At 45.1% G+C, this 23,553-nt stretch overlaps 1 protein-coding gene, 1 long non-coding RNA gene and 1 pseudogene across 3 annotated transcripts; 1 reads left to right on the top strand and 2 right to left on the bottom strand.

Annotated features, from left to right (window-relative positions):
- The first annotated feature begins 1,912 nt into the window (after nt 1–1,912).
- Nucleotides 1,913–3,870, top strand: LOC109763778 (uncharacterized; annotated as a pseudogene).
- Nucleotides 3,871–5,611: 1,741 nt separating this feature from the next.
- LOC109763775 (uncharacterized) lies at nt 5,612–10,024 on the bottom strand. 2 transcript variants are annotated; one of them, XM_020322633.4, is made up of 11 exons: nt 9,824–10,024; nt 8,144–8,224; nt 7,738–7,822; nt 7,251–7,325; nt 7,136–7,172; nt 6,958–7,041; nt 6,667–6,727; nt 6,479–6,585; nt 6,317–6,382; nt 6,044–6,193; nt 5,612–5,865 (listed from the first exon to the last, which is right to left on the bottom strand). In XM_020322633.4, exons 1-10 carry the CDS (start codon nt 9,867–9,869, stop codon nt 6,098–6,100), a joined length of 738 nt encoding a protein of 245 aa, XP_020178222.1. In that variant the 5' UTR covers nt 9,870–10,024; the 3' UTR covers nt 5,612–5,865; nt 6,044–6,097. The 2 variants fall into 2 exon arrangements, with proteins under 2 accessions (XP_020178222.1, XP_020178223.1); XM_020322634.4 differs by lacking the exon at nt 8,144–8,224 and having other exon boundaries at nt 9,824–10,018.
- A 1,760-nt stretch (nt 10,025–11,784) lies between these two features.
- LOC109763776 (uncharacterized) lies at nt 11,785–14,468 on the bottom strand. The gene is made up of 3 exons (XR_002232991.4): nt 13,944–14,468; nt 13,339–13,529; nt 11,785–12,322 (listed from the first exon to the last, which is right to left on the bottom strand). It is a non-coding gene; the product is annotated as an uncharacterized lncRNA (long non-coding RNA).
- Between the last annotated feature and the right edge of the window lie 9,085 nt (nt 14,469–23,553).

Here is a 23,553-nt window from a genome sequence, read left to right as displayed (position 1 = left end):
CGCGGAGCGTCTGTGAAACAGGTGGTTCCGGTGTCCCGGTCTAGCACGGGGCCAAGGCCAGAGGAAGCTGATGCCATCGCGATGCGACTCGATGTGCGGCAGCGCCCTCGCCGAGGAGTGCGTCGCCAAAAACGCTCTGCCGGGCCGCGCCAGAGCCGGAGTACGGCGCGCACGCGCTGGACGCCTGGCTGCACGCTGGAGGGTGTTGCCTCGCTCGCGCTGTGGCATGCGAGGATGCAGGCCGCTACCAGCCTAAACCGAGCGCCGTCGGCTGTTGTGGTCTGGCGAAGAGCCGACGTCGTCTAGGACGATCCCAGGTAAGAGCCGAAGTGAACGATTCCATGTCGGAAAAACTAACGCCCACACGTGCACATCACCCACGCGCCTCCATCACCACTCATTTTGCCACGTATGAACAGATGACATCAGCAGAAATCTTTTTGGTTTTCGGCTTAAAAATCTTTTATCTCCTAATTAAAAAATTGAATTAAAAATCCGTTTTCACCATTAAATCCGTCTCGATGAGATCTTCAAAACTAGACCACATGTTGATATGTTTCGACGAAAAATTTTTTTGCCCAAAAGTTGCCATGATGTTTACACTGTAGTTGCCATAGTGCTTAAACTAAAGTTGCCATGTGGCAATTTTAGTTTGTAGAGCATGGCAATTTTAGTTTTTTAATGATGGCAATTCCAGTACTTTGACTATGAAAATATATTTTTTATGAATCTTGGCAATTTTAAGTGCATGTATCATGACAATTTTAGTTTATGGTGCATGGCAAGTCTAATTTCTTAATTCTCCGTTTTATAATATGTCAAAATTTACTTTTAAATGTAGAAGAAAATAGTTGAAACATATCATGGCAACTTCAGTGTAAATATCATGGCAATTCGTGTGCAATAGACATGGCAACTTTTAACCCCAAAAAATTCGAAATATATTGATACGAGATCTAGTTTGAAAGATCTCGTCGCGAGGGATTTAATGGTGAAAACGGATCTTCAATCAGATTTTTCATTTAAGAGATAAAACATTTTATAAACTGAAAATTCAAAAAGATTCCCACATGCATACATGCGGTGACATGGCGTAATCTGTGTGTTATAAGTCGTGTGGGCGGTTTTGGCTCCCACCACACGTGTGGGCGTTAGCGTTGTCCTTCCATGTAGCATTTGCTGTGTGCGGGAAAGAAATCGGAAAGGAAGCACCTTGTTTCTTGTCGATCTTTGATTTCGTTCCTAATCCTTCCCTCGTTCTTGGTATTCTAAAGGCTAACGGCTCCATGGGAGGATAGAATGGGTCCAGGCTGCAAGTGGGACTGAACTTGGACATCCCACCACAACCCATTTAGAAGCAAACTCCGCATTTTGCCGAACTGTAAACTGTGTTTGCAGGTTGCACGGGGGCGCTTATGCAAGTTAAAAAAAGCGGCGGCAGAATAGAAACCGTAAACAAACCCATAATATTTAAAAAAAGTTGTTTCGTGCGAGAAATTTAATCAGCAGCTCGCCGGAGCTCGCTCGCATAGATGGTTCTTCTTCGCATAAGTTCGTACACTCCACATACATACATATTAAAGGTCAGAGATGCTAGACAGGGCCTACGCTACCGCACCACTACAACAAAATTGAGCTCACCGGAGCTCCTGCGGTAGCTGCCCACCGGCGGCGATCAGTCGGAGTTGGAGGAGTCGGAGTCGAGGTCGATGTAGATCTTCGCCTGCTCCGCCTTCATCACGCGCATGTCAGCCTCCTTCGATGCGTGCACCTGCGATGCCGTGACGCCCGTCTCGAAGAAGAGCCGCTCGTACTCGAGCTCGCGCCGGATGCGCTCTTCCATCTCCTCCTGCTCCCTCGCCGACCGCTCAAGGAGCTCCTCCTGCCCCGGGGGAGGTAGTCCTCGGGCCCGATGACGCCTCGGCACGGCGGCGCATCGGGCACGGCCTCCTCCGGCTCCCTCTTCACCGGAACGAGCCGCGAGCTCGATGCGCCCGCGGATGAGCACCCCGCGGACCAGTGGCCGGATGAGCTCCCCACGGACCAGTTGCCGGATGAGCTCCCCACGGACCAGTTGCCGGAGGAGGCGTGGCGGCGACGGGCGAGCTCGAGATCGAAATCCTCGAGCTCGCGGCGGTTGAAGGCCGGCGGCGGCCGGGTACCGCGGTTGAGCCACCGACGTGCCCCCAGCTTGCGCGCGCCATCGGATCTGGCGCGGCGGCGACGCTCCGCCTCATCCCCCAAGTCGTCCATGGCGGTCGAAGGCTCCCCGGCGGCGACAAATCGAGCGGCGCGGTGGGGAATTGAGGGCAAACGCGGCTGCGGGGGGATAGAGTTTCGACCCGCATCTGCCCCGCAAACCCGCAGTTATACTGGCTCGAGGGTAGCGTTTGCGGGCTGCGGCAAAAATATTTACAGGCCGGACACCGATGCGGGCCCTGGTCTGGCCAGAATAATGGGCCGAGCCCGTATAATCGCCGGAATTATGCGGATTCGCGCCGGATGCAGGGTTTGCTAGAGTTGCTCTTATTCCCACCAAGGTTTGGTGGGTGATAACTAACAACCCAATAAATATTAGGTGAATTATCTGGGCATAAGTGGGATCCCACTAAACAAACATACAAATGATGGCTCCTCTTCACTGAATCACACTTCGCACATAGCCCAAGCAGGCAGAGGACTGGACGAGATCAAGCAACATGTTCCGTGCGATGCAGGTCATCCTCAGGTACGATGCATCAAATCGATCTAGCTAGGCTCTGCGTACTGAGTAATGTTTGTGCTAATGGATCAATCACTGGCTCTACATGCTAATATTGATGTCTCTGTGTTGCAGGGGGGGAGTCGTCGTGCTGCGCCGCGGTGGTGGCTGGCCTCATCGGCCAATGCGGCTACTCCACTGCCTTGAGCTCCCAGAGGTTGGCCAGGAAGGTGGCCGTGATCACCGGCGCCGCTAGCGGCATCGGCAAGGCGACAATGGCGGAGTTTGTCAGGAACGGCGCCAAGGTCGTCCTCGCAGACGTCCAGGACGATCTGGGCCGCGCCCGGACGGCTGAGCTCTGCGCCGACTCCGCGTCGTACATCCGCTGCGACGTCAACGACGAGGCGCAGGTCGCCGCGGTGATCGACCTTGACGTGGCCTGCCACGGCAAGCTGGACATCATGCTCAACAACACCGGCATCATGGGCTCGTTGGCGCGGCCCGAGCTGGGCGCGCTCGACCTTGCGGATTTCGACGCCATCAACAACCGGGCATCATGGCCGGGGTCAAGCACGTGGCCTGCGCCATGGCGCCGCGCCGCACGGGCAGTATCATCTGCACGGCCAGCATCGCCGCACAGCAACGAGCCATGCCCTACGTTGCCAGTGGTTTGTCTTTTTTCTGGAGAAGACAGTGTACACGAGGATACGTTGGTGGCGAGGTGGGTTTACAGTGGGCTAAACGGGATAGTCCACTTAATTATTTTGTTGTCCCACGGGTGCCCACCAAGGTGATTAAGTGGGATGGGCTGTGGCAGTCCCACTTATGCCCACCCCCACCTGCAGCGTGAGAACGGGATGTCTGGAAGATGGAATTGAAGATCTTCTGAGTTGATGGCGCTCTTCTTTGGATTTCTTTTCTGTCAAGAGTGTTACAGCCACGGCGGCCTGGCCGGCGGCGTCGGAGTCCGCTGCGATCCAGGGCCATTGAGTTCGTGGAATAGCCCTCGCCTCTGTGCGTGTGTAACCGCCGTCTCGGCATGGCCCTTTTCTTTCGTTGTACGCCGATAGAATCGCTCCGCCGGGAGCGTGTTGATAATGTGGTACTCTCTCCGTCTAGGTGTATAAGTCATCTTACAAAAACCAAATAATCTTAAAACACTTAGCCAAGATACATTAACTCTCTCATCGTTTCTTGTTTCATGACATATCAATCAATAAGAGATGTGGATTGTGCATGCTTTCAATGAGTTGAGACTTTCAAACATGACATGCAGTGGTTAATTTACATGCTATTAACTAGCAAAAAAATATTAAGTTCTCTCGTTTTCCCCTCCGCCTTGACCGCGATGCACAACCTAAGATGACTTAGAGTATGGTTAACAATACAGCCAACAATCGGCTATAAGGAGTTGCCATGTTATATGTAGCCAACCTTGTAGCCGGCATGTACAATAATACGTTTTATATGTGCACTACTTTATTAGTAGTTGGCCCACCTTACAACCTCACAAAGCATCTTGGGTCTCATGCTAGAGCCGGCTACTAACCAAGAGCCCGCTTTTTTTCTCTCTCATCTTCTCTCTCCTCCAACAAAGCAAAGATATAATATTCTAGTCCTTATAGCCTGCTTATGTCACATTATTGTACTTGCTCTTATACACCTAGACGAAGGAAGTAGTATAGACGAGAGACAACAATCTAGAGAGATGTGAACTGAAGGGTGTGTCCGAAGGGACACGAGGCAACCGGTTAGGAAAAATAGGGATTAATAGGATTAATTAAATCCTAACAATAACCATTACCTACATTCCACAAAATAGTACTCCCTACGTTCCTTTATGTAAGGTATATTATTTTCGGCACGGTAATCAAGGCACATAATTATAGAGGTGTTAGGACAAAATTACCCTTAAAAAATTTGTTGGTTAGTGGTAAGTAAATCAATGAGTCCAAGAAAGTCAGATATGCATACAATTGAGAGAGAGATAGTTTCTTTCTTTTGATACAACGAGAGATACAGTCAATCAAATGAGAAGAGATAATTTCCTCTTTATGCAGGGATAAAAAAGGAATTACAAGAATTTAGAAGAAATGCATTTTATATTGTGGAATTTTATCAAAAAACAATACATCTTATATAGAAGAACGGAGGGAATACACCACTAGGAGCTAATGTACACGCTCTAAGTACAACCAGGTGGAATTGCTACGGTTTAAAGGATGAAAAATTATATTTTTGAGGATTATACAGTTTGAGGATATGCTATGTAGGCCTTGATCCCTCAAAACCGAAAATTTCCCCTTAAATATAACATTTGGGGAACCTGCGTGAGATGTCCTTGTACTTTGTGTTCTTTCTTTTTTGAACTGTTGTACTTTGTGTTCTAACCTCAAGGCATAGTTTCAAAAACCGAACTGGTGGGGCTGTCGTTTCAGGTTTTTACTCGTCAGACCGTTGATTCATCGGTTATTTGCGACCAAAAAACAAATATTTAAGGTGATTATTAAAAAAATCGACACATATAATATTGTATGTTTTTTTAGGGGCATATAATATTGTATGTAAACCATTAATAAATCACGAAATGTTAGCCTAGTTTGTTATTGGGCCTTTACCATGCCTTGCCTCAAGGTTGCCTCAAGGCTAGGTGTTTGATTCCTTGTTGATGCACCTTTTTTAAAACATATTTTTGGTTTTTTACTAAGAGACCTGTACATATTAAAATTAACTTGGCAAGGCGCCAGTTTCCTGTTTTTCTGGTCGTACCGACAGTTTAGCCCAGTTTTTAAAACTATATATGCCTCGAGGTAGATTATGCCCACATGCACGTCAGGCCAAAAGAAGGAACAGTAAAATAATCTGTTCTCGGGATATGGGATGGACCATCAGGGCAAGAGAGGAACAACATATGCCAACATGTTCATTTAAGACTTCTAGAAAATTTGCATGCTCTCAAAACTACACACCTACGAAGCCATTGAATAATACAAATATAGAGAATGACGATGTAAAATTCTAGATGGTGACCCTGCAAAGTGTTTACATCAAGTATAAAGAAAGCAAAAGGCAACTACAAGGCGATTGATAATTTCTAAAACCAGACTCTGAACAGAGCAGTCACAAACGAGCTTGATCTGCATCCTCCAAAATTCTCCAAGGTGCTGAAAAAACAGGACAGCAACAAAATTGCATGAATGCAACTGCGTGATTAAAGGAAAATGATCCATATCTTCTTCTTGATTAGAAATGCTTGCATGAAGTTCCTATTTCTTTTTAGGAGAGATACCACATCCCATATATCTCAAGTCATAGGGTAACAAGATAAGGTAGTTCACTTACATTTCTGAGTATTACATTTGGATTGCATCTTCACCACCACTCAGTACAACAGAGCTAATTTTCACTTGCTCTTAACCATTCAACAAAATTGTCTAAAATTAAAGGCCAAGCTTGGTCTGCATCGTAATTGTCAAGTGATGGGAAGTTTATCTGAATGAAATGTGATTCGGCGTTAGTAGTGTGAGAAGGAAATGTTATTAAGTACTGTACACAAAAAGGAAGCAAAAGGGTAAAAAAGATGCTGGGACATGGGGGTGACGTTTAAATCATGACCTCATTGCAGAACCGAAGAAATCCCATCCATTGATCCATGTTTATAACCTTGTACTCATTTTGATGCTGAAACCCAAACTCATATAAATAAGCACATCAACCAAAATACGAGTCCCTTAGATGAATGGGACCAATAAACTAAAATATCGAATCAACCGTTACCTTGAGGTAATTAATAAGTTTTTCAACCTGCGGGCGGAACTGCAAGCTCAACACTAGATTCAATAACTCACAAGCAACAGGTATTTCTATACACTTCTTCTTGTCCTCTGAGCAAGCACAAGTGCACAACCAAGTCATAAGTATTTATCAAAGAAAAACTGTGTCATAAGAATAGCAAGTGTGACTACCTGTTAGGCAATAACGGAATGCATATGGATAGAAATCCTGGAAATTAGAGGACCTCGTAACCTGGTTTGTAAAGAACACGTTATGAGCAAGCCGGTTACAATACAATTAAAAGTATCATCGTTTAATGGTAGCTCATTGTTCCATTCCCATGACAAGCCTTCCGTACTCAAATTCTGTTTAACATAACTAGTAGGGCCCATCATAGGTAATTTCCACCCTCAGAAAAGTATAAACCTTTCAAATATATTTAATATACTAGTTACTAAATATTTGTGGAATAGAACACTAACTTCTTGGACCAGTTCAGGAAAGGCTTTCTTCAGTTTACTGATGCTATCAGCTCGCAGAGCTTTCATCCCAGTTCTCCATTCATCCTATCAACAGAGTACTACCAGTCAAAACTCAGAAAGCAGTGCGATATATCATACCAATAAACATTTTGAACAGTTTAAAAAATATAATGCATACCAGAGTAAAATAACCTTGCTTTTCACAGCCCATTTTCCTGATACAAGATAGATGTCCATTAGATATTTCAGTAAATGATATCACCACTAAAGAATTTTAGAGAACAGTGACATACCATGCTAACATCAGAATCCGAACATCTGTATGTGGAACTTCAAGATGAGAGCAGAGTGTTTCGATGCCTTCTGGGCTGTTCAGGCAGGTTAAAAAAATCATTCGAATAATGTCGAGCAACAGCATTGGAGCAAACAATGGGGCAATATGGTGGTGGTCGTGGGAGGGGGGGAGGGGTAACACAATAAAACCCTAATGTCGCTACCAAAGATGAAATTATAGCATTAAAAAATCATTAACATCTAGCTGCATCAAAATGGTATGTATCAACTACCAATACACATTTACGTGAATGGACGGTATACATAGACAACTATTACATCACAATTTACAATGATTCATATAAAACAGCTCGTATTTTTACCATGTGCGATAATTCCCTAATTGGAAGGTATACATAGAATTTCTAAATGGAAGGATGACTACCATGAGTATACAGCAAAAATAATGACAGGCAAGTGTTTGAGAAAAACTGAGAAAAAACTTACTCAATCATGCTGGATGAGCCATCAGCATATGTATAGAAAAGTTGGTCAATCCGCTCTATTTCCTTTGAAACCGCTTTAGTGGGAACTGGAGATAATAATGAAAATGTTATTACAAATAGATCTAAGGAACATGTGGTTCCCTATCAATATACAGTATCTTGATTTTGCATACCACATACCATATGATAGAATTTAGCTTGCAAGCAAAAAGTATGCATTTGGTATTTCTAATGTGCAAACAAAACTTGTGCATGTGGAAGAAGCAGAAGTAAGGAGAAGACCAACACATAGCTTGACATAAACCAAATGACTGAATAACACGCACATGCACATTCTTACACCCAGATGGATAAGTGTATAGGGTTCAACAAGTAATTCAGAAAGAAAAGGAATCAATGCATCTCACCACGTTGTGCTTTCCTGCTGGTCAGGTTTGTACTGACTCCTTTTCTTTTTCTGTTTTGTTTTTCATTTACTTGTTCCTCACCTAAATATAATCGTTTGCTTAGTACTCATTCAGATATACATACCCTCAAAAGAGAATATGATAGCTCCTACACCAACCCATTTGGAAAAGAAGTAATGCGACAACGAATTTAAAGAGAAGGTAAGAATCAAGAGTTCAAGACACAAACATTTTAATAACCTAAAAAAGAAAGCCTATTAGGACAAAGTTTGAGCCAATGGGCAGCTATTCTAGAGTTGCTTATGAAACTTCTATGTATACACACGCAATTTCAAGATAAGCTTCTTAATCTGTCTTTTACATTTACTGGGGTAAAATTCAGCATTACAAATTACAAAATGGCACTAAAACCCAATGGGAGCAGCAAACTAACCACCAAATGAGTAAGTTAAAGTAATCGCTTGAGATATGGAGCAAGACAGCATGTAGTGATTAATCATTCCAATAAGGGAGTACATACGGAGCAAAATGAGTGAATCTACACTCTTGACATATGTCTATATACATCCATATGTAGTTTTATTGAAATCTGTAAAAAGACTTATATTTAGGAACAGAGGGAGTATATCATAGAAACAATTACAAAATGAATGGGTGTAACTAATTTTGCTGATTATATAGCTTAAAAGTGATTGAAGGTACTGTATTCTAGTGCATCCATTCACATTTAATTATTTATGTGTCATATTGGTATAACAGATCATAATTCTCTAGTGCCTTCTAATTCAGTTGCAATTAGAACAAACCACTGCTGCTGTGCCCATCTCTTTTCATTTTGTTTGATATCATAGTTATTGGTACAGGATTTTTTCAGTGCGTATCGTAATTGCATGTAAAACATTGATATGTCATACAAACCTAATAAACTTTAAAACAATTATTTTAATTAAAATAAAGTACTACAAAGCACAAAAAGCAGAGTTACTACCAGATAGTAAAGTCAATGAGATTCAGTGATGAAACTGTTTAACAGGCACCATAATTTTAGGCTGCACACTACTAACCTGATTTCTGTAGTCACAGAAAAAAGGTAAAGATTTACCGCACAAGGTACATGGCGAATTTATGTTATTAGTGGTGTAAAATTGATGCAAAGACAACAAATCGCCACGGAGATTGCAGAGCTGAACCAGAAACCCGGAACACGGTGTTAACAGGTAGCTGCTCTTTAGATTTTACTTACAAAGCGTTTCGGCATGGGTAGGCACACAATTAATAAACCTATGAATTGCCATCTGCTTACATTACGAATGTAAATCTGCTAGCGAATCCACACCCAATTCTGCACCAGGCGATCCAAACCGAGGATTCAGCTCCTTCTCTTTACCACCATGACAGATTCCCAAACCCTGAATCTACCCCGACCCTTCCCATCCCATAACAAGCGATCCGAACCCCACATACCGGCAATCAACGAGTCGTACCTCGTACGCTCCCGCACCGGACAACTCAAGATTGGATCTTCCCGAGACAAGGCACCACACGGAATCTCGCAAGACAACGAACGGACCGGGGACCTGCCGAGGCCACCAGCAAGGCCTCGCACGCAGCCTAATCACGAAACAAGGAAGACAACCAGGGGGGTGGGGGTGGGGTAGGGGTTGAGGGGAGGAGCATTACCGGCCGCGGCGGACGACGACGACGACTTCTTGGAGGAGCGCCTCATGGTGGCCCGTCCTCTCGCCTTCTCGTCGCGCCTCCCTCTCTTTCTCTCTCGGGTACCTACTTCTCCCCTGCGCGCGGTCGCCGAGTTATCTTCCCTCGTCTCGTCTTCTCTGCTGTCCCGGTTGAGAGTTCGAGTTTGCGGAAGGAACGGGGGCGCAGTTGGAGCCTCCCCTTTACTTATATTAACTACGATTCGGCCTGGCTAGGAAGTTGTGTCCCACGTGCGGGCCCTGGATACCTGCGCCAACACGGCTGCCCCTATTTTTTCCTTGGCGGAAGACATCGTACTCCCTCCGGTCTTTTTTAGTTTGCACACATATAAATTTTGTCCGAAATTAAATCATCTGTACTTTAATCAAGCTTATATTATATAAAAAAATTAACATTCACAATGTTTAATTAATATTGTTAGATTCTTTATGAAATATAGTTTTATATAGTATATATATTTGATATTGTAGATATTGGTATTTTTTAATATAAATTTACTCAAACTTTGCAAAGTTTGACTTGTCACAAATCTATAACGTGGAGTAAAAAGGACCATAGGGAGTACCAATTTGCGAGTTTATATCTGCCTAAAAAAATTGAAAACATATTGCCGAACGCTCAGATTTTAAAGATCTGGGTTGAACGTCCTCTTCACCGCTAGATTTTGAGCATGCATGCTAAAGCAGAGAACACAATCACGTTGGTGAACGAGATCTTTCGGTAAAATGGAAGTCGTCATCGCGAACGCCTCTCGACTCCTTTGTTTCCTTATCCATCCACACGACCTCCCCAAGCATGCTATACAACTATGTTGCGAACCCGCACGGGGATTAATTCCTTGCCTATCATATAGAGTTGTTGCTTGTCTTACCCGACGGTCCTTGATTTTGGTTCTGGTTGGCGCATGGAAAGAAAGAGGCGGTATACTATGTCAGAGCTTTGATTTAGCAAACATCACATGTTCAACTATTTTTTACTCTTTAGATGATTATTGGTATACGACAGTTGTCACTCGTTCTACCGAGCAGTCCTTGGTCTTGTTTCTGATCGGCGCATGGAATAAAAGGGGCAGAATACTACGTCAGAGCTTTGATTCAGCAAACATCACATGCTCTACTATCTTTTAGTCTTTAGATGATTACTAGATGACCCGGTGCGCCAAATGGCGCAGAGACCCATTTGAAACCATGTTCGTGTTGAGAAATATTGGCCTTTTTTAGTAATTTTATGTTTGATCAAGGATAGATAACGTGTCAAACCCAAAGTGTTTTGAATGTGTATTTGAACAATGTGCCATTTGGCTCTATGTTACCCAAGTAAGGTGCAAGGTCCAAATTCAAGCATCAAGGGTAATGATTCTAAACCTTTTGTAACAGAAACGTTTGCATTTGTTAGTAACTTCGAGTTTTAGCACCGAGGGAAATAATTCTAAACCTTTTATGTGAAAAATTAAGGAATACCTATGTAAAAACTATATACCATGTGAAGCTAATTCAAACTGTGCAAGTTGAAATATTTAGAGACCGATCATAAAATTGCCGGCTCCACTCTACTGCAACGCGAGGGCCGGCTTACTGCACCTTCCCCACATAATTGGCCAGAAGGTATTTTAAAATTTTGAATTGTCTACATTAGTATTTCTTAGACACCATATAGGAGATGAGAGAACAGTAAAAAAAATTGTTAAATGAAAACTATGTACCTTAGCTATCTAAGGCTTATGAAAACTGCAATCTTGAAAGAGGAAAACAACATTAGAAATCGTAATGTTCCTGGTCCTGAATAGTGTATTTGTCTAAATATGTAGTTGATCACCCGGTGCAAAGTAAAAAACTTCTCATGATATACCACTGGGAACCTAAAAGCAAGTGATCACACATACAAACATTCCAAGGAAAAATGCGTAAACTCACAACTCAAACAAATTACTAACAGGACTATGTATGATTTTGCAGCTTAGAATCTACATAAAACAGAACAGTGCAGGTAACCTCTACCTAAATCTCACTACTAACTTTATTCAAACATTTATTCCTAGATCATCCGTACTCCTTCTATGTACAAATCATGCAATATCTCTGTCTAAATCAATGCCAATGCATGCACATGCACAAGTCTAAACTAAACAACATATATGATATAGCATAAGTATATGATCTAAAATAGATGCATGATCAGGGGAGGAAGATGGTGAAGCCAAAGATGAGCAACTGAGATTGGGGAACGACGACCGGCGAGCAGCAGCCCATAGTGATGGCCAGCTCCATTCGACCATGACGCGAGCAACGCCGGAGCTCCGGCCTGGCTGCTCCTTCCTCATGCTCGTCCTACTCATCCTCCCGTGCTTCTCCACGCCAAGCACGAAGACCACACCAGCCAGGCTCTCTTATGGCGACGACCTGCGCCCGATCCAGAATCACGATATGTGGCGGCGCCGGATCGAGAACGCGGGGAGACGCTGTCCTGTGGGGAAGAGAAAGAGGATAACATGGTATAAAATAAAGTAGTCATTTTTCATGTAGTGAAACTTTAGTTTTGGGCAAGATAATCAAAAATAAAAATATAACTAATGCAATAGGAGAACCACATATGGAGGCACTCAAGTGGACAGACACAACAGTTCAAACAAACCCAAAAATATCTCATTGTTCACCTTAAACCTTCGGAGGTTTAAACTGCTAGTTGAACTGAAAGGCACCGTTGCTAGGTGAAAAAAAATCAGTACGCTCTGCAGTAATTTGATATGATAAAAACCAGTTGGATAAAGACCAAATAAAGTTATTACCTAGCGAAGTTAGGGCTGCCATAAAAATCTGAACAGTTCCATAAGTTGTCTCTTGATATTATATGATTCATAAAGGAACATGACACATGATTGTGCAAAAATGACTATTGATTCAGTGCCACACTACAGGAAAGGGGATATTACTTACTACTACTCTCATCTAGCTACAGCTGGTTTAGCAAAGAGAACCCAATACCCAAAATCATGAAATGGGTGTTCTCTTGGTTAGTATACAAGACTGCTAATTATCTCTGTTGCCTCACCACAGAGCAACCAAGCAAAGGGCCATGGAGCACCTCACAACAAAAGGAACCTAAAACCTACAAACAGAGGAATGATTTTTCTTGTAACATGAACCATCAAATTAACTACACTCGGTCGCACAGCATGCGATCGCCACCATAGAAAGGCTACCCTACTACTTAACTCTCTCCACAAACTACAAAAAAGCAAGAAAATCAACCCAAACAACATTGTAGGAACGATATAGACAAGACAAAAGAATCTCAACTTGTTCGCTCTTTTTTAGTTGAGTAACTCCTTCCAGAGTAAATGGTCAAGCTGGCCGCAAGAAAGAAACACACAAAAAACCCGAGAATAGTGCACCAACAAGAAGGAAAAAAATCTACATATGGACAAACTGACAGGGTTTGTGCTTCAGGAACCAAAAATTTGGGGAGAGAGAGAAGCATACCTAATAGAACTTCACGGGCATGTCAACCCCTTGTTTATTCTCCAATTTCAGCCCTAGCATTGAAGGAAGCACAACCCTCTCATGAACAGACTTTAGAGTGAAGCTCATTGATGATGGCACTGTTAGTAGTCAGAAACTGTATAAGCGAGGCTATTCCGCCTTCTTGGCCCTTTTAAATAGCTTGTACATACCTGTTTTAGAGTCAAGAGAAAAAAATGATATCAACTAAGCATATCTAAAATCCATCGTAATACATACAAAGAATGTGTTACATCTGAAATAAAATGGAACATGCAAATTAGATAGTTACTTATAAGTGAAATACCATTTTAGGTGTGTTTTCACCAAAGAGATACAGTGAACAGTCGAGCACGTAATTATAAATTGATAATTATCAGTAAGATCTTCACACTTCTCGGGGAACAAATAAAACAGGAAACTAGGTGGTTTACCTTGATACAAAAGTGACCTTATTCAAATTCATTTTCAGATGAGAAACACTATAGTGGAAGCACCAACCCTAGCGAAATACCATCAAGAAATGGTGCTACTTAATCATAGTAGAAAGGATAAAAATGCATATAACAAAAAAGGAATAATAATACCTGTCAGGCCTGCTCTTGCATACCAAAATAACATGGCCTCTTGCAAAATATAGAGATCTAGGAACGGCCCATAACACCAAACGATGTAGGAGAGGAAGGTACCAAACTTATCACAAGCATCTCCATTATGACTGGAATATACCCTGGAAATTAATACAAGCTAGGTATATCACAGATGCACCATAATAATTTCAAAAGAAGTGCAAAAATATGTACCCAACATAGAACATAGGTCGTTGTGTATAAGAAACAAAAAGTAGTTTGCATACAAGGATAATACATGAACAACCGCGATTGTGTGTGTGTAAGAGAGAGAGAGAGAGAGAGAGAGAGAGAGCATTGTGAGCATTGTCCCAGTACACATTTATAGGAATGAAACACACACAGTTCAGCTGCTATATAGGGTAATATCTTTCCATTCATTATGAGCATTGTGATGTTTGCTGGCAAACTTCGTGATGCAAAAGTATATATAAACGCGTGCATATCATTGCTGCCTAGGTTCAGAGCCATGCAAATCAAATCGGCGGGGCACGAAAATAACAGGCGGTGGCACGAGTACTGTTCATGGCGAATTAAAGGCGACGTGGCTGACTTTGTTGTGACTACCACTTCTTCAGGGTTTATATGTTCCATTAGCACCTATGAGTATATTTTAACCAGAAACGGTCAATTTCAAACAAACAAAAAACTGTCGGTGTACTAAAGTCTAGGCCTTTAGCACCCCATACTTGTGCGCGGGCAGTCGTAGCCACACCTGCGGCAAGGCCTGAAAAGGACGATCAAGGATAAAAAAAGATCACTAGAGAAGCAGTCAAGCCAGTGATCAGAGAATAGAAGACCAGAAGCTGAGGCCCCGGCAGATCCTTGCCGGGGTGGCTCGTGAAGCCCCCGGCGAGATCCTTGCCGGGATGAATTGCTAAGCCCTCGGCAAGGTCCTTGCCGGGGCAGAGTACAAGGCCCGGCAAGATTCGTGCCTGGCCAGGTTCCGCCACCACCCCAGCGCAGCGACTGGCCTGACAGCCTAGCAAGCACCTGCGTGGTGCATGCAGATCTTCGTGAAGAGCTTACCACCGTTCCAGCGCAGCGGCTGGCCAGCCAACTTGCAATTGCATGCCTTCTCGGCCTGGACGCGTGTCAAGACAGGGCGGGCGGCGACGGACGGGACGGGCTCTATTCCCGGAATGTCGGGGATGCCAGATGGTTGCCATGCAAACATATTTACATTCGCCCGTGGGAACGTAATGAGCGCGCTTTCCTACTTGCTGTCTAGGGTGGCACTAATGGTGAAGGTTCCACCAGTGACATCCTCTCTTGCCGGCACCTTCCTCGTTGCACGTGGAGTGGCTTTGGATCTCTTGCTAGTAGAGCTTTCTGGCAAGTCCTCAACTGGTGCGCAACGCTCCGAAGAGGTGCACTTCCCGGAAGTCCCACTGGATGTCTTGCCAGGCTTTTTGCTATTCTTCAGCTTGGTGGGAGCTGCTTTCTTGTTGGCTTCTGCTGCAACCGCATCTATGTAGAGCTTGTCCATACAGATGACTGCATATTTCTGGTCGGAGCTAATTGAAATGACACCCATGAGCCCTGGCATCTTTAGCGTATTGTAGGCATAGTGGGATGCCACCATGAACTTGGGCAAGGCATGGCGGCCAAGAATTCCATTGAACGGCAAGGGGATCTTGACCACGTCAAACACGGTCTTCTCGGTTCGGTAATTTAGATCTCCGCCAAACGTTACCGGCAACGTGATCTTTCCTTTTGGCTGGCTCCTTCTTGGGTTGATTCCCTGGAATGTCCTGGTTTTCTTGAGCTCTTCCTCAGGTATCTGCAGCCTCTCGGTCACCTCGGGGGAGATCAAGTTCAAGCCGGTGTTGGGGATCGTAGCAGAATTTTAAAATTTCCTACGCATCACCAAGATCCATCTATGGAGTATACTAGCAACGAGGGGAAAGGAGTGCATCTACATACCCTTGTAGATCGCGAGCGGAAGCGTTCTAATGAACGGGGTTGATGGAGTCGTACTCGCCGTGATCCAAATCACCGATGACCGAGTGCCGAACGGACGACACCTCCGCGTTCAACACACGTACGGAGCAGCGACGTCTCCTCCTTCTTGATCCAGCAAGGGGGAAGGAGAGGTTGATGGAGATCCAGCAGCACGACGGCGTGGTGGTGGAAGTAGCGGGATCCCGGCAGGGCTTCGCCAAGCTTCTGCGAGAGGGAGAGGTGTTGCAGGGGGAGAGGGAGGCGCCAGGGGCTGTGGTGCTGCTGCCCTCCCTCCCCCCCACTATATATAGGCCCCCTGGAGGGGGGCGCCAGCCCTGGAACCCATCTACAAGGGGGGGGGGCGGCCAGGGGGGGAAACTTCCCCCCAAGTCAAGTGGGGCGCCCCCCACCCCCAGGGTTTCCAACCCTAGGCGCAGGGGGAGGCCCATGGGGGGCGCCCTAGCCCACTAAGGGCTGGTTCCCTTCCCACTTCAGCCCATGGGGCCCTCCGGGATAGGTGGCCCCACCCGGTGGACCCCCGGGACCCTTCCGGTGGTCCCGGTACAATACCGATAACCCCCGAAACTTTCCCGGTGGCCGAAAATGGACTTCCTATATATAATTCTTCACCTCCGGACCATTCCGGAACTCCTCGTGACGTCCGGGATCTTATCCGGGACTCCGAACAACTTTCGGGTTTCCGCATACTAATATCTCTACAACCCTAGCATCACCGAACCTTAAGTGTGTAGACCCTACGGGTTCGGGAGACATGCAGACATGACCGAGACGCCTCTCCGGTCAATAACCAACAGCGGGATCTGGATACCCATGTTGGCTCCCACATGTTCCACGATGATCTCATCGGATGAACCACGATGTCGAGGATTCAATCAATCCCGTATACAATTCCCTTTGTCAATCGGTACGTTACTTGCCCGAGATTCGATCGTCGGTATCCCAATACCTTGTTCAATCTCGTTACCGGCAAGTCACTTTACTCGTACCGTAATGCAAGATCCCGTGGCTAACTCCTTAGTCACATTGAGCTCATTATGATGATGCATTACCGAGTGGGCCCAGAGATACCTCTCCATCATACGGAGTGACAAATCCCAGTCTCGATCCGTGTCAACCCAACAGACACTTTCAGAGATACCCGTAGTGTACCTTTATAGTCACCCAGTTACGTTGTGACGTTGGGTACACCCAAAGCACTCCTACGGCATCCGGGAGTTACACGATCTCATGGTCTAAGGAAAAGATACTTGACATTGGAAAAGCTCTAGCAAACGAACTACACGATCTTTTATGCTATGCTTAGGATTGGGTCTTGTCCATCACATCATTCTCCTAATGATGTGATCCCGTTATCAATGACATCCAATGTCCATAGTCAGGAAACCATGACTATCTGTTGATCAACGAGCTAGTCAACTAGAGGCTTACTAGGGACACGTTGTGGTCTATATATTCACACATGTATTACGATTTCCGGATAACACAATTATAGCACAATAGACAATTATCATGAACAAAGAAATATAATAATAACCATTTATTATTATTTCTAGGGCATATTTCCAACAGTTGGCCCCATCATCAACTAACATTTTTGTGACCTTCAGGTTGCGTATCCTTGGTGTAACGCCCCGAGACCGACGCCTCAGACGCCTTCCATGTTTTGCATGTCAGTGGTGTTATTTATTTTTTTGTTGCATTTGCATCATGATCATCATTGTAGTGTGCATATTTGTTGTGTGCTTGTTATCTTTCTGTACTCCTTCTCCTCATCTTCTTTGCTGTTTCATCTTGCCCTTTTCTTCTAAACCATCATCAAGTGCAACATCCCATCAAGCTTCTTCCTTTCAATTCTCATCCATTTATTGCAAGTGATTTTTTCCTATCCCAGTAAATGTTCACTTATTTTCTGTTAATCTTAAACCATGCCTACACCCTCTCTGCCAAATTGCAGCTCTTTTGGACTTGATTTGGTTGGAATCAAAATTGCCTCAAGTTTGAATTTAATTCAAACTTGCGGTAATTTCTTACTCTAAAAATGCCCAAACCAATTTTATCAGATGGAGCATAGTTCCAGGAGTCCAAGTATATCTCCACTTCATTCATATTCTTCCCCAAACCTCCTGGACATTTTCCTTTGGGGACTGTTTATTTATTAAACAGAAAAATAAGTAAAAGGAGACTTACATTCTCCTTACCCGACCCTCTCCTAGACTGTAGCCCACAGCACCACAGCCCACCTCACTTACCTCTTTCAGCCCGACTAGCCCACCAGAACCGATCTCTTCTGTTCTTCTTCTACCTCCTGTACGGCAGGACATCCACGCACGCCACGTCGACCTCCCGAGTGATTTGACGGCCGGAGAGCCCCCCTAGGCCCCTATATAACATGCCCCGGTGCCCTAGTCCTCCTCCTCCCTCCGTTCCGCCCCTCTCCTTCCCTTCCCGCCGCCAGGTGAGACCTCTCCACACCATAGCCGTCGCCATGGCCGAGAGGAGCCCGAGCTTTTCTCCGGCGTGATCCAGCCCGCTGCTACCATCTTATTCCTCGGCAGCGACACGAGCATCACCATCGTCTTCCTCGACTACGCACGCTTCCACAAGGACCCCGGGAGCTTCCTCCTCGACGTCCCCCTCCCCTGCTTCAACTTCTTCACGGACTCGAGGACGCTGCCCCGATCAGCGTCCCACCTCGCCTCTGCATCACATCTCCGGCATCCTCATCTTGTCCTACGGGACCTAGGTGAGCAGCCATTCCCCCCAGCCCCTCTCCGGTTCGATTCTGTCGTTGTGGTTGCCGATCTCGTCGCGTCAGAGGCCATGTCCGGCATGGACGATCATGGCAGCGAGCCCAAGCTCGTGTTCTAGCCCCTGCTCGCTTCACCTATTGCATGCATCCTCACACGCACTCCATCTTGCTGCACACGCTCACGCACTCAGCCGCAGCCCCTGTGTTTCGCCTCGCCGCGCCCGGCTTCGCCCCTGCATCGCCGCGCTTCGCCGTGGCCTGAGACGAGCTTCTTCTCGAGGCTCACGCTGTGGACTCCTCCCACAGCCCTCCGCACGCACGCGCACCGCCTTAGCCTATTCCGCACGCCCGCCGCTGCCTCTCAAGCCCCACCGTCGCCACGGCTGCCCTCGCCGGCGCCGTCATCGCAGCCGTCGTCTTCTTTGTCTAAACAGAGAAGCTCGACCCTGGGTTATCTCTTAGAAGGCCGCGCCCTATCCTATCAATAGCAGCCGCGGCAGTGCAGTGGTTTGCACCACGCTGCTCCAACCGAGGGGTCTGGGGATCAAATCCCAGGCGCCCCTGTTTTTGCCCTGTTTCTTTTTCATCTTGTTTCTGTTATTTTCAGTCAGGTTCGCTCGAACTGTTGTTCAGTTACCGTTTCTCTGCGATTTGTCTCAAGTGGACTCCTGTTGCTACTGGTTAGACTGGCAGGTTTGCACCTAGGCGACCAGGGATCAAATTCCCACGGGCGCAACTTTCTTTTCCATGTTTCCAACTGTGAGGTCCTGGGTTCGAGCCCAAGTTTTGCTCCTTTTTTCTTTTCTTTTGCACACTCAGCCGCTGGGCCAGATCTCCTCCTGGGCCACTGCCACTGTTTCAGATTCGGCCCGATGATATTTTTTTCAGTCTGTGATCTTGTCATATATCCCGTGCCTGCATATTTTCAGAACTGCCATTGTTTTGCATTGCTCATATCTAAATATGCATGCATCCAAACTAAACAAACTATATATGTAAAATGCTTAGAATTTTATCTAGTTTCATAATATGCTATTTTCATCCATGTTCAAAATGTATAAAATGCTGTTTGCATATCATTTGCATGTTTGACATGTTAAAATGGTTTATTTCATAACTAAATAACCGTAGCTCGGTTTTAATTGTTCTTTATATGTAAATGGGCTAGAAAAATGCATAGATTAACATGGTAGCATTACTTTGCATGTTTAACAACTCTAAAATTGTGTATAGGGCAGAACAGTAGTATATTCTAAATATGCACATGGGGATTTTCCGGAATTGTTGTTTGTTGTTTCCGGCCTTATTTAAAATTGCGTAGATAGGTAGTTTTGTTATGCTTCACCTCTTGCCATGTTAACAACATTTAACCTTGTCATGCATCATACTTGGTTGTGCATCATGTCATGTTTATGTGTTGTGTGTTTACCATGTTGTTTGTTTCTTTCCGGTTTGCTTCTCTCGTTAGCTTCGGTTTCGTTCCGGAGTTGTGAGGATTCGTTCGACTACATCCGTTTGTCTTCTTCATGGACTCGTTCTTCTTCCTTGCGGAATCTCAGGCAAGATGACCATACCCTCGAAACACTTCTATCTTTGCTTGCTAGTTGTTCGCTCTATTGCTATGCCGCGTTACCTACCACTTGCTATATCATGCCTCCCATATTGCCATGTCAAGCCTCTAACCCACCTTTCCTAGCAAACCGTTGTTCGGCTATGTTACCGCTTTGCTCAGCCCCTTCTTATAGCGTTGCTAGTTGCAGGTGAAGATGAAGATTGCTCCATGTTGGATTATGGTTATGTTGGGATATCACAATATCTCTTATCTTAATTAATGCATCTATATACTTGGTAAAGGGGGGAAGGCTCGGCCTTATGCCTGGTGTTTTGTTCCACTCTTGCCGCCCTAGTTTCCGTCATACCGGTGTTATGTTCCTTGATTTTGCGTTCCTTACGCGATTGGGTGATTTATGGGACCCTCTTGACAGTTCGCTTTGAATAAAACTCCTCCAGCAAGGCCCAGCCTTGGTTTTACCATTTGCTACCACCTATCCCCTTTTCCCTTGGGTTCTGCAGACTCAAGGGTCATCTTTATTTACCCCCCCGGGCCAGTTCTCCTTCGAGTGCTGGTCCAAACCAAGCGATGTCCGGCGCCCCCTGGGCAACCAGGGTCTATGCCAACCCGACGTCTGGCTCATCCGGTGTGCCCTGAGAACGAGATATGTGCAGCTCCTATCGGGATTTGTCGGCACAGCGGGCGGCTTTGCTGGTCTTGTTTTACCATTGTCGAAATGTCTTGTAAACCGGGATTCCGAGACTGATCGGGTCTTCCCGGGAGAAGGTTTATCCTTCGTTGACCGTGAGAGCTTATAATGGGCTAAGTTGGGACACCCCTGCAGGGTATTATCTTTCGAAAGTCGTGCCCACGGTTATGTGGCAGATGGGAATTTGTTAATGTCCGGTTGTAGAGAACTTGACACTTGACTTAACTAAAACGCATCAACCGCGTGTGTAGCCGTGATGGTCTCTTTCCGGCGGAGTCCGGGAAGTGAACACGGTTTTTGGGTTATGTCTGACGTAGGTAGGAGTTCAGGATCACTTCTTGATCATTACTAGTTGACGACCGTTCCGTTGCTCCTCTTCTCGCTCTTATTTGCGTATGTTAGCCACCATATATGCTTAGTGCCTGCTACAGCTCCACCTCATTACACCATCCTTTCCTATAAGCTTAAATAGTCTTGATCTCGCGGGTGTGAGATTGCTGAGTCCTCGTGACTCACAGATACTTCCAAAACAGTTGCAGGTGCCGATGAGACCAGTGCAGGTGACGCAACTGAGCTCAAGTGGGAGCTCGATGAAGATCTTGTTCGTTGTGTTGTTTCTTTTCATATTGATCAGTAGTGGTGCCCAGTTGGGACGATCAGGGATCTAGCAGTTGGGTTGTCTTCTTTTATTTTGGTTCCGTAGTCGGACCTATGTGTGTATCTCTGAATGATGTATGTTTTATTTATGTAATGTGTGAAGTGGCGATTGTAAGCCAACTCTTTATCCCATTCTTGTTCATTACATGGGATTGTGTGAAGATGACCCTTCTTGCGACTAAACCACAATGCGGTTATGCCTCTAAGTCGTGCCTCGACACGTGGGAGATATAGCCGCATCGTGGGTGTTACAAGTTGGTAATCAGAGCCATCGCCGACTTAGGAGCCCCCTGCTTGATCGAATCGCTGGCGTTGTTGAGTCTAGAACAAAAATGTTTTGAGTCTTAGGATTATATATATCGGAGAGTAGGATTCTTTTTACTCCTCAGTCCCTTCGTCGCTCTGGTGAGGTCTCCTGACGTAGAAGTTTTGACTCTTCTCTCCTCAAATTTCACTAAACATTTTTTAGGATCACGCGGGTATCTTAGAATCGTTCCGATGGTCTTGTGACGAGAACATTGTTCTTGGTGCCTCCTGACATTTAGGGGTTGTGGCAGTGTCCCGGGGAGTTGAGCTCCGAGGTGTTGTCATCACAATTTTATCGTTGCATTTCTGGAATACCTGAGTTTCGCCGACATCGAAATCTCTTTTATGCAGTTGTTGGTGAGATCACCTCGACACCACCAAGTACTGGGGCGGGAGTTCGGGAGTATTGCCATAACTCGTATAACGGATGTTTTTCGAAGGTTGAGGTAAATGATTTCCGAAGGTTTCTTGGTTATGTGTTGAAGGATGGATACAGCTAGATCTAGGTATTGTTAGTTTGGGTGATATATTTTGTGTCCCCTGTATCCCCAACACCTGATTGCATAACCAGAAAGTTTCGGGAGTTTATAAGTGGGAATTCAAGTAGCTCTTAGGATATCTTTCCGACAGATGCATGATATGAGATTGGGGTTCGACGTCTAGTGGTCCGCCTTTCCACGGTTGGTTTTACAGTGGTCTCGTAGTGTCTTAAAGAGTCCTTGGCTATGCCGACTCGGGGACGCTTCGTATGTCATGTGCACAGCCTTGTACATGATGGTGTTGTACGATTGAGCCCGTGTGGGCCCCACCACAAAAACTTCGGACGAAATCTCTATCATATGTTTGTTCCGGCTTATTCTGCAAGCCAAATCCTTTGTTTTGTTTTATTTGTGGTATTCGAGTTGCTTCGAAGTCAAATGTTGAATCCATACCTTTCCTAAACGGTGTTCTCATATTGCTATGTGAATACTAATCCTTCTTGATCATCGAGGTCGTCATGCCAATTCTCTTCCAACGGCGTGCTTCTCTTCAAGTGGATCCGATCATTCCAACATTCGCAAGATCAATTCTAAGCTTTTTCTCAACGGTGTTTATTCCATCTGCCCTAGTTGCCTTTTGTTTTCCCGCTCTCCCACCCTTTTCCCTCAAGGAATCAGATTTCTTAACCAAGTATCCATTTTATTCATGTGAAGTCCCTTCATTCTTTTCAATCAATGTTCTTATCCGGTGATTTCCCAGGAAGATGCTCATGAAGCTTCAAGTTTACCATTCTTCATTCTTTTCTTCTCCGGTGGATTCAATTCAAGCCTTCAGTGTTGATCGCATTCCTTTCCTCGTTTCAAATGCTTTCTCATGTCGGTGCATCTCTTAATCATCCACCTCTTGCTATTCATGTTATATGGAGTGCTGAAGATATCTCTGAAGATTCGCAGTTTCCATTCTCAATTCACTCAAGCTATTTTGAGGTTGTTACCTCATTCAAGCCATTTAATTCAACCGGTGCAATCTCCTTTTCAAGTAATCATTTCAACGGTGTATCTTTTGAGTGGGCCTTAACCCACAGGTTTTTTTCAAGGATCTTACCTGACTCTTCTAATTCTTTCCGGAGTTATTCTCAAATTCTTTGCAA

This window comes from Aegilops tauschii, chromosome 7 (genome assembly GCF_002575655.3).
Source record: "Aegilops tauschii subsp. strangulata cultivar AL8/78 chromosome 7, Aet v6.0, whole genome shotgun sequence".
In the NCBI taxonomy this organism is placed as follows: Eukaryota; Viridiplantae; Streptophyta; class Magnoliopsida; order Poales; family Poaceae; genus Aegilops; species Aegilops tauschii.
The sequence above is the reverse complement of the archived record's forward strand: the minus strand, read 5'-3'. Positions and strand labels throughout refer to the sequence as shown.